The sequence below is a fragment of the Belonocnema kinseyi genome, chromosome 8 (assembly GCF_010883055.1).
Source record: "Belonocnema kinseyi isolate 2016_QV_RU_SX_M_011 chromosome 8, B_treatae_v1, whole genome shotgun sequence".
Taxonomy (NCBI): Eukaryota; Metazoa; Arthropoda; class Insecta; order Hymenoptera; family Cynipidae; genus Belonocnema; species Belonocnema kinseyi.
The window spans coordinates 80088038-80099550 of record NC_046664.1 but is presented as its reverse complement, the minus strand read 5'-3'; the positions used below and the strand labels follow the sequence as shown (position 1 = coordinate 80099550).

The 11513-nt window shown below is 32.8% G+C and overlaps 1 protein-coding gene across 1 annotated transcript in view; it reads left to right on the top strand.

Moving 5' to 3' along the window:
- Positions 1 to 4759, top strand: part of LOC117178146 (lysosomal alpha-mannosidase-like) — a 27187-nt gene extending 22428 nt beyond the window's left edge. Inside the window, exons 13-17 of the mRNA XM_033369407.1 lie at positions 384 to 501; positions 1142 to 1418; positions 1550 to 1789; positions 2631 to 2780; positions 3945 to 4759. Of these exons, the coding sequence (XP_033225298.1) occupies positions 384 to 501; positions 1142 to 1418; positions 1550 to 1789; positions 2631 to 2780; positions 3945 to 4178 (1019 nt within the window). The 3' untranslated portion in view covers positions 4179 to 4759. The remainder of the gene's footprint in view (positions 1 to 383; positions 502 to 1141; positions 1419 to 1549; positions 1790 to 2630; positions 2781 to 3944) is intronic.
- Positions 4760 to 11513: the final 6754 nt, after the last annotated feature.

The following is an 11513-nucleotide window of genomic DNA, read 5'->3' as shown; positions in this document are numbered from 1 at the left end:
TTACGCGAATGTTTATTTATTGATTGAATACTAATATCAATCATTCTGTATTAATTGCGTGTTATTATAGTCACAATATCTTAAATTTTACTATTTTTGTCAACTTTGTGTATAAATAAACATTATTTTTTTCTTTTAAAATCGGCCTCGAGGGATCTCTTAAGAATTTAGTTAGCTTTAATTTACAAAAAAAATTTCAATTGGTTAATAATTGTAGCCGGAATCGTAGTTTGAACATTTTTTCGACATTTTCCCCCACTCTGCCACGTGAAGGTACTTTTTGCATGTGAAAATTACTCTAAATTCGGAAAGAGATCTTGAAGATTAAACTTCTTCTGTGTGAAAGTGCACAGTTATAAAATGACGATTAAATTTAATCAAAGGCCCCTTGGTGGATGAGCTTCAAATGACTGTTAATGAGTGGATCAGCCAGGTTGTCAGAGTTTACGCTGAAGAAGACAGAATTGAATTTAACTGGCTAGTTGGTCCTATTAATATCAAGTAAGATTTTATTTACTTAACCTAATGAAATTATATTTGTTGTAAATAAGAGTTTATTCAAAATAAAACCAAGAAGTTTTTGTTTCTGCTGGTGGCTTCAAATACGAGGCTTTTTTAGTTTGTTTAGGATTATTAAAAAATCGCCAACATGTTTTTAGTTTCTTCCAATTTTTGATTGACCACGCAGCATATTCGTCGCAGTCTTATGCAAACTTGTTAGCAGTATCCGCCTAATTAAAATTTTAAGCTACCAGAAAAATAAAAAACCGCAATATAAGGGCCAAAAACCTTAAACTGTAAAAATTGACCAGCGGATACTACCAACAACTTAAACAAAGCCACGAAGAAAGTTCAGCTAAAGACCGGATAATAAAGATTGGAAGGAAGTAATCTTGTCTTAAAAAAGAATTAAAATACATTCGTATAAACTTGTGAGCACTACGATCGAAGTCGAAGCATGTTGGCAATTTTGTAATAAACATCCTAAACCTGTAGGGAAGATGTTTTTAATGAGCCGACGATACAAAAACAGTTCTGCCGTTCTTGTAAAGAAATGGGGTATTTACATTTTACCGTGAGGATGAACTAATTAATCTCTATATTTTTAGCATAAAAGTAGATAATTAATTAAATGTTATAGTGACAAGATTGGAAAAGAAATAATAACCAAATACACAACAGACTTGCAATCGAATGGAGAATTTTCAACAGACAGCAATGGCCGAGAAATGTTGAAAAGGACAATAAATAAACGAGCCACATGGAATTTAGACCTCTTTGAGCCAATTGCTGGAAATTACTATCCAGTAACAACGAAAATTTCCCTTAACGATGTAAACAGAAAATTAAAATTGGCGGTACTTACCGACAGAGCAGAAGGAGGCAGTAGTTTGAGGGATGGTGAAATTGAATTGATGGTGAAGAACTGCCTTTCGAATTATTTACTATTCTTCGATTTTTTCTTAATTAAAATGATTTTGCTATTGAGGAAACTGAAACCCAATATTCCAACTCTGTTTACTATTAAAAGTAAAATTGGCTGTTTCAGATTCATCGAAGGTTGTTGAAGGATGATGGTAAAGGTGTAGGCGAAGCATTAAATGAAACTGCTTATGGAACAGGATTAGTAGCCAGAGGAGAACATTCTTTGATTATTGGGAGCCAGTGTGATTCATTCGTACTTCAAGAAAAAAATGAGGCTGTTAGATTGTCCCTACGACCCTGGATTTTTATTACTCCTCTTAAAAATACAACCTTTGATGCTTGGAATGAAAATTATAAGATGCAGGTGAGCATATCCAAATATCCCAATAACAAGGTTTTATTTCGGACCAAATTAAAAGGTACAAACTCGCGTAGAGAAATCTCGAAATTTCAAAACCCCATATTGATTGTGTTAAGAACATAAATGCTGTTAATAATTTATTTGCTGTTATTCTCTTCCTTTTGAGTGAGCTTCAGTCTTCATTTTTGACAGAGCAGTTTTCACCAAATGCTTATTTTTCTTGAAATTTCTCCTCTGTTTTAAATTTTGTTTCGTACCTTTCCGTTGGAGTCGGTATTCAAATAATAGTGTGATGTCTCTTCGTTAAGAAGGCTCTGACAATTTTTTCTGTCTGTTCAATATCAACCAAAATTTTTGTGAGTATAGTTATTCCGATTATTGAACCAATTTGAATAACTTGTGTTATTCGAGAACTTTTGGTTTTTCTTAAGTGATTTTCCCGACCCGATCGACTTCTGATGTTGTGGGAAGCGACGAGTCGGATTGCACATGAATTCCGGTTGCGCCGGTATCGGTCGTTGTTAAACGATCGGCGTCGTAGCTTCCGGAGGCTACATCTTTGCTAATTTTCCCAAACAACCAAAACATTTTTTTGGATATAAGGTGCTTTATTCGATCGACTCCGGGAAATATATCAATAAGGCATTTAGAAGCGCATCTGGTACTTAGATGGTTGACTTCAACCAGTCTGGAATTGATTCCTTCGTTGTTCCACGCTAGTCTATGAATAATTCAGCAACAAGCGCCCTCAACTCTGTAGCATTTCGCCATAATATCTCGATCCATTTGAAATCTATTTCTTAAAAATTGATTGAAGAATTATTCCTTTTTAAAATTCTTACAGAGTTTTGGTCTGGCTAAAGCACTGCCTCCCAACATTCATATCTTAACGCTAGAACCCTGGAAAGACGGAAGTATGTTATTTAGAATGGAGCATATTTTCGAATCTGACGAATCAGTCATATTTTCTACGCCAGTTACAATAAATATACAGGTACGTGTTAATGTTTGCATTTTCCCTTCCTCATTTTCCTGGAAATTTTCCTTTTGCTTTCTGTTTTCATTTCCCTGTTTCTGGCCCTATCTTCATCCCTGTTCCTACATATCTTCCTTTTTATTTTCCTGTCTGTTTTCATTTCCTTGAAACTCTTACTCCATGGCGATGTCGTCGCTCCTATCACTTTTTATTTATCTTCCCTGTTTTTCTAGATTTCGCTACCATTGTCGTTCCCTTTCCTTGTACACGTCCATCTCGATGTACGTGTCAGCATCTATTTTCTTTTTCTTTTTTTATTTCCGTCGATGAAACAATTTCTATTCCTGGCTTTGATTATGCTCCTTGTCCCTATATCTTTCCTTTTTACTTTCCTTGAACCTATCGATGACCGTACCTAATGCGCGATCCATGTCAATATTCCTCTACCTCTATCATTAACTATCTGTTTCTCTATTCCAATTTACTTCTCTATCCCTGTTTCTATCTCTGCTTGCTCGATGTCCCTGATCCTGTCACTATCCTTCTTTCTCTCTTTTAATTTCCCTGGGCCTATCCTTATCCCTGATCCTGACCCTACTACTGCACTTCAAACTTTCTTTGCCACTGGTCCCATTTCTTTCCCTTTTTATGCGCTACCCACTGTCTATTTGCATTTCGCTGATCCTGTCCCTAAGCTTGTCCCTATGCCTATCTATTTCAGGGGCTTATGTCCAAGACCCTCTCCCTGGATTTTTCTGTATTGTGATTCACATACATTTTCCTTTGTATTTTCCTGTCTCCGTTCTAGTCCCTTCTCCGCAATAGACACAACATTTGGCGACGTCTTTACGACATCGTTACGAAATCTTTACAACATCTTTACGATATCTTTACGACATCCTATGTCCATGTGGTTTCGGTGTCTTTGCGATCTCGTAAAGACATCGTCAGATCATATGACTTATTTACGATATCGTAAAGACATCCTAACGACATGGACATAGGATATCGTAAAGATGTCGTAACGATGTCGTAAAGACGTCGGAAAACTTTGTGCCCACTGGGTCATTTCTCTGTCCCTATTTCTTTTCCTTTTCCTTCTCTTTTCTCATAATAAATAATCTTCGCCTCTCTGAACATGTTGAATAACTAATTTTTATTTAATTAAATCATATTTTTCAGGACTTATTCTCAGCTTTTACCATAACGTCAGTTCGTGAAACAACCCTGGGTGGTAATCAGTGGTTGGAGGATAATGATCGTCTCAAATGGTTTTCCGACGAAGACTTTGTAGTAGGAAAAAATTATACTTTTAAGCCCATTGTATCTCAAAATCAGATGGAGGTTGTATTGATGCCAATGCAAATTCGTACCTTTATTTTGGATGTCTTACCACACATCAGCAGAGGGTGTTAAAGCTTCTGCTTTCACGAAATTATTTTTTTTTCTCCAAAATCTACATTTTCGCCTTTTTAAACCTATTTTTAGTGAAAAAATGGAGTTTTTGAATGCTTACACCTTAAAATTAATTATTTACACAGCGAGGGAAAATTCGACGGCAAATACACATTTATCTCATTTTTCGTTTTCACCACCACGGCCCTCTACTCAGCTGTAAGAGTGAGATGAAATTCTTCCATGCTGAGTGAGGCGACGCACAGAGGGAGAACAAGCACATTTTATGGACAAAAATCGACTGACAGTGCAATTCTGAACGGATTTTGATTTTTTTTACAATTGACCGTAGGGCATCCATATATACATAAAATGTTTTTCCTAAGAATCCTCGCTATCATATTTTTTATAGTGACAACAAATTTTTAATGAATTAAACAATTTTTATAAACAAATGCGCATTTTTATCATTATTTTCAATAATATGCTTGACTTTTTTGCTGAATTAATTCGAAACAGCTTGAAAAAGAATCTAAGCTAGCATATTTTGAATAGTGAGAGGAAATAATAATTATTTAAACGATTTTTATAAACAAAGACACATTTTGACCATTTTTTCATAAAAAGGTTTAGTTTTTTTTCGGAATCATTGCGAAATATCTTGAAAAAGAATCCTTGCTCTCTTTTTTTATAGTGACCAAATATATGACAGCATGGATTTTTTTTTTGCTAAGAATTGACAAAAAATTAGTGATCGCCCAATTTTTCATGAATCGTAAATTTTTTTTTTAATGTTTGAAAAAAAAAATTCTGTGCAAGTAAAACCAAGTTTGCACCGTGTGAACTTCTATTATAAAATGGTCAAAATGTGCATTTGTTTATAAAAATTGTTGAAATAATTGACATTTGTTGGTCACTATGAATAATATGATAGGAAAGAGTCTTAGGCAAAACATTTTAAGGTGACTCCGCAAAAAAATCAAGCCTTTTCATCATAAAATGGTGAAAATGTGCATTTGTTTATGAAAATTGTTTAAATATTAAAAATTCTTTGATTACTATGAATAATATGATAGCAAGGTGTCTGAGGCAAAACATTTCAAGTTGATTGCCAAAAAAAAAATCAAGCTTTTTCATCATAAAATGGTCAAAATGTTCATTTGTTTATAAAAATTGTTTAAGTATTCAACATTTGTTGGTCACTATTAAAAATATGATAGCAAGGTGTCTCAGGCAAAGCATTTTAAGTTTATTGTCCAAAAAAATCAAGCCGTTTGATCATAAAATGATCAAAATGTGCATTTGTTGATAGAAATTGTTTAAATATTTAACATTTTTTGGTCACTATGAAAAACATGATGGCAAGTAGTCTTAGAATGTACATTTGAAATTCATTCTGCAAAAAAGATATCAAGCCTTTTCATCAGAAAATGGGAAAAATGTGCTTTGGTTTAAAAATATTATTGAAATAATAAACATTTTTTGGTCAATATAAAAAATATGCTAGCAAGAGTTTTCAGGCAAAACATTTTAAGTTGATTGTCCAAAAAACATCAAGCCTTTTCATCATAAAATGGTCAAAATGTGCATTTGTTTATAAAAATTGTTTAAATATTTAACATTATTTGGTCACTATGAAAAATATGACAGCAAGGACTCTTTAGTAAAACATTTCGAGTTGATAGCGCAAAAAATCAAGCCTTTTCATCATAAAATGATCAAAGTGTGCATTTGTTTATAGGAATTGTTGAAATAATAAACATTTTTTGGTCAATATGAAAAATATGCTAGCAAGGATTTTTAGACAAAACATTTTAAATTGATTCCACAAAGAAATCAAGAAAATCACAAACAAATGACTTCTGTCAATTTATTTGTTTATAAAATTATTAAAATTTTTTTTTTCACTTTAACACACTAATAAATTATTTGCAGTTGGTTTCCACATTCATTCATGACATTTTCTAATGAATTTCAAAGTCTTAGAAGAAATGGTATCATGGAAAAGTTTAGCAACAAAAAAGTTGTAAGTTTGTTGTTAAATAGCAAAATTCATTAAAGTAAAAATAAAAATTTCACAGTTCAATGTTATACCAGGAAGCCTTACGGTCAATTCTAGAAAAGAAAAATCAAAATCGGTTAAAAATTTCATTGTCAGCCGATTTTTGTCCAACAAAATGGGATTTTCCTTCCGCTTTGCGGCGTAGTAGTGGAAGCGAAATATCTTGCAAATGAATATTTGAGAACAAATTTCCCCTTGCTGAAGACCCCTGATTTACACGTATTAAAATATTAAAATATTATTCTCAATTTAAGCTTACTGAATAAAGTGTACAAAAATACTCAATTTTTTATCAGTTATGCGGTTATTTCAGAATTTCAACAGAGAATTCAAAAATTGAAAAAATTATAAAAAATTAAAAAATGTACTTGTACTGTAAATATTTATTTTTTCTGTTATAATCGAAAAATATAATTTTTTTTTTTTACATCAAAATAGAAAAAATCTAATTCTTTATGTACAAAAAGATTGCTCTAATTGTTTACAGATTTTTTAAATAATCTCTTTTATAAACAGAAAAGATTTTAAGTTTGTGAAAGAAAAGAATTGAAATTGCAAATCATTTTCGTATAGAAATAGTTTTAAAAAAGTTAAAGTCTTTTATACTATAACTCATTTCTCTCAAACACCTAAACTATACGAATTTTTATAATCCATTCTAGGATAGTATTCCCTACTGGACTTTATTTTGTATTAGTAGTATTAGTAGTGTTGTTTTGCAGAAGACTACACAGCCAAACACAAAAAAAAATAAGTTTGCGAATCTGGTAACAAGACACACGTATTCCTATGGATTTTGGGGCGCTGAATTCAAATTCGGTATCAAAAATCACCCATCATGTCATGGTTGAGCCATAATCTCAAAAAATGATGAAAAATCATGCACTGAGGCAAATAAATTTCAAAATAATGCCAGTGATGCAAATGTTCACTTCAAAAACATGTCGAGAACTGTGAAGCATCAACCCTTGCCTGATATCAACTTATTTAACATAACTTTACCCAACAGAACCTGAACTCACCTAACCTGAATTAATAGAAATTTTTTGAACTACACGTAAAGCTCTGGAAGCATATTTTCCCAGTAGAAAATGTGTGCTACATCGAATGGGTCAACTCGAGCCTAACCTAGAAATAAATCTAACCTAGCCTAACCTAACCTAACCTCACGAAACAAAATTAAACTGATTGTGCTGTCCGGTTGTGTTTGTGGTACCGTTTGAATAAGCTTGGGCTTAACTTTCAAAGAGGTCAAACCTACCCTAACCTAAAAAACCTGACCTAACATAACTTAACCTAACTTAACTTCACATAATACAATTAAACTCATTGTGCTGTCCCGTTGTGTTTGCAGTACCGTTTCATTCAGCTTCGGCTTAACCTACATAAAGGTTTAACCTATCCTAACCTAACAAAACCTGACCTAACCCAACCTAGCCGAATGAAATTCAACCACACGTGTAGCTATGTAAGCGTACGGTTCTCAGTCCTAAATGTGTGCTATATTTAATAGGTTAACTCGATCTTAACCTAGAAATGATGCTAACTTAACAGAACCTAACGAAATTTTGCTTAACGCAACACAACTTAACTTAAGTGTTCCCGGTGTAACACAATAAAATTCATTTCATTGTACTACAGGTGCTTAAAAATTTATACGCACATTATTCATTTGAAGAGATTTAGAACTACAAGTAGAATTAACCCATTTCAATTAACCTGACATTGTTTGTATCAATTAAAATGTAGAACTATAACTTAAACATGCAAATGAATAAGTGTTTTATTCAAAAATTTTTTCTCTCTGCTTTTCTTAAACTCAAGGGATATATTTATACTATCTTTCGTGTTTACATTTAGTCTTGCTTTTTATCGTAATTAAATTGATTTATAGACCTACTTCAGTCTATTTTCTGCCTGCTATAACGTGTCCTTTTTTCTACATTTGTAGGTTAAGATCGAGTTAACCTATTAATTATAGCACACATTTAAGACTGAGAATCGTACGCTCACATAGCTACACGTGTGGTTGAATTTCATTTGGCTAGATTAGGTTAGGTCAGGTTTTGTTAGGTTAGGATAGGTTAAACCTCAATGAAGGTTAAGCCGAAGCTGAATGAAACGGTACCGCAAACACAATAGGACAACACAATGAGTTTAATTGTGTTACGTAAAGTTAAGTTAGGTTAGGTTAGGTTAGGTCAGGTTTTTTTAGGTTAGGATAGGTTTGACTTCTTCGCAGGTTAAGCCCAAGCATAGGATGTCGTAAAGTTGTCGTAAAGATGTCGTAAAGACGTCGCCAAATGTGGTGCCCACTGGGAATCTCCACTTAAAAATTGCAAAATTTCAACTAATTTTTTTCGTATCAGTGGTAGTATTACTATTTCTTAATTATCTTTTTGTACTACTATTTGATTAATAATTTGCTATTATTTATTAGTTTATTCTTTGTGTAAATAAAAGTGCTGCAGCAACGTGAAAAGAAGAGTTTGTTATGATTGATTTAAGAAACATAATAAATTGTATTACAATAATATCCTTGGGATATGAGTTTGATTTGTACTTACTCTGAATCAAAACATTGTGTCAAATAATTTTATAAAATGAATTAAAATTTTCAGACGGTTGAGGTTATGTTTACTGTCAGGAACTCCGAAGGGTCCAAAACAAAATTAGCGAAGGGTGGCAGCAATAATACCAATTGTAAGAAACGGAACTTAATTTTTTTTGTAACTTTGAGCAAAATGATGATTTTACTATTTAATTAAATAGCTTTAAGAAAAAGAAAGAATTATGTAAAAATACACTTATGGTGAAAAATTACTTGATTTGTAAGTGATTAAAAAAATAAAGTTTCCTTCTATGCTTCTGTATCCGGTTGCTAAAACGTATTTTTTTATAGGGAGAGCTGGAAAAGGGATTCGAGATGTGATCAATCACTCTTTTGTGACCAGTCGCTAAAACTTGTATCTTTAAAGAGGGAACAGGAAAAGGGGTTCGAGATATGATCAACCACTGTTTTATGACCAATTGCTCCAACGTTTTTATTTAAAGAGGGAGCTGGAAAAGGGGTTCGACATTGGATTAATCACTCTCCTGTGATCAGCGCTAGATCGCATTTCTTTAAAGAGGGAACTTGAGAAGGGATTCAGGATGTGATTAATCACTCTTCCGTGACCAAATACTATAACGTATTTTTTTTAAAGAGGAAGATGGAAAAGGAGTTCGAGATGTGACCAATCACTCTTCTGTGACCAGTTGATAAAACGTTTTTCTTTATAGGGGACGCTGAAAAGTGGTTCGAGACTTGACTAATCACTTTTCTGTGACCATTCGCTAAAACGTATTTTTTAGAGAGAGAGAGAGAGAGAAAGCTGGAAAAGGGGTTCGAGATGTGACCAATGACTCTTTTGTGACCATTAGCTAAAACGTATTTTTTAAAAGAATGAGCTGAAAAGGGGGTACGAGATTGTACCAAACACTCTGCTGTGACCATTTGCTAAAACTTCTTTTTTTACAGGGGGAGCTGGAAAAGGGGTTCAGGAGGTGATTAATAATTCTTTTCCGACCAATTGCTACATCGTATTTATTTAAAGAGGCAGCTGGAATAGGGGTTCGAGATGTGACCAATCACTCTTCTGGTGCCAGTCGCGCAAACGTACTTTTTTAAAGGGTGAGCTGAAGTTGCTAGTTATTGTTGCTCTTGCTTGTATGCCAATTTGTGCATATATTTATAAATTAATATTCCTAATTTTTTGATAAAATAGTAAAAATTCTTTAAAGTAGAACAAGATTTTTCCGGAAAAGAAGGTTCCTTGATGTTAGAATTTGTTGGAATAAAAAATTCAAGTCCGGCACAAATATTCCTAAAAGCTGGCTCAGGAACGTTTCGTGGTACGCGGACATTTATTTACTTCCGGCAACCTTCCTGGAGTAGTTTTTGTGAAATGCTCGTAAAAAGTTTTGGCACTATATGAAAGTTAATTAATATAGTGTAAACATTTTTCACGAACATGCTCGGTAGCTTCCTTGGAAAACTTCCTGGATACGTGGACATTTACCTACTTCCGGGAACCTTCCGCAAAATGTTTCAGGGAGATTCCTTATTTAGGAATAAATCCTGTTATTTAGGAATTTAATTCATGAAATTAATTAAATTTATATAATGTGAACATTTTCAGAAACATTCCCGAAAGCTTCCTTTGGAACATTTCTTGGTACGCGGACATTTATTGACTTCCGGGTTCAATTCTGCTGTCCCAACTAAGAACATGGTAGGTCGCATTTTCCATAAGACCCCGCCTAGCGTTTCATTTGGATTACTTACACCGAGTTAACCCATTTTTTTGTAAAACTTGACGTTAGGGAAATTTAACCGCCGAGGATCCGAATCGCCACCCTTACTCCCTTCCAACATTTTCCCCGGTCCCCGGAAGCCAAGCTCACTATTTTCGCACTCTATCTTCTTAGAAACACTTTATTAGATTAGATTCTTGGTTTTTATTCAGCAATCTCGTAGTAATAAAATAACAAAAAACCTATAATTAATTCTTCTTTTGTCAAAAAAAAAATAAAATCACAAGAATTATTATATATTAAGAAGATACTGGGAGGTTTTGAAAAGATTTAAAATTAATTCAACAGGTGGAATGATTTCAAATACGATACAAATAGTGACGACGTAGTGTGCAGTTTTTTCATATTTTCATAGATTTCGAACCAAAAATTAAAAGCTTCAGGAATTGTGCAAGGCTTCAAAAGAGTATGAACATTTTTTTTATGAATCTCAGTGTAAATTAAAAATGTTTCTTTCTTATTCAGAAGAATTATTTTAAGAGAACGTTTAAAAAGATTTACAAACATTCCCAAAATTGCCAAAAAGATTGTGGAAGGTTTTAAGGAGATTATTTTTAATTTTGCAGGATTTTCATAATTATAAGAGACATTTCGCAGCTCTAGAAAGATTTCATACATACTTTAAATACTGCAAAAATGTATAAGGAATAATCTAACTTATAATGTGAAAAGTGTTTAGATTAAACAAAAATGATTCTTTAAGTTTTTCATGTATCTGCTTTACAATTAGTTAAAGTTATATCAATTTTTTTTGTAAATTAAAGCTAACTAAATTCTTAAGAGATCCCTCGAGGCCGATTTTAAAAGAAAAAAATAATGTTTATTTATACACAAAATGACAAAAATAGTAAAATTTAAGATATTGTGACTATAATAACACGCAATTAATACAGAATGATTGATATTAGTATTCAATCAATAAATAAACATTCGCGTAA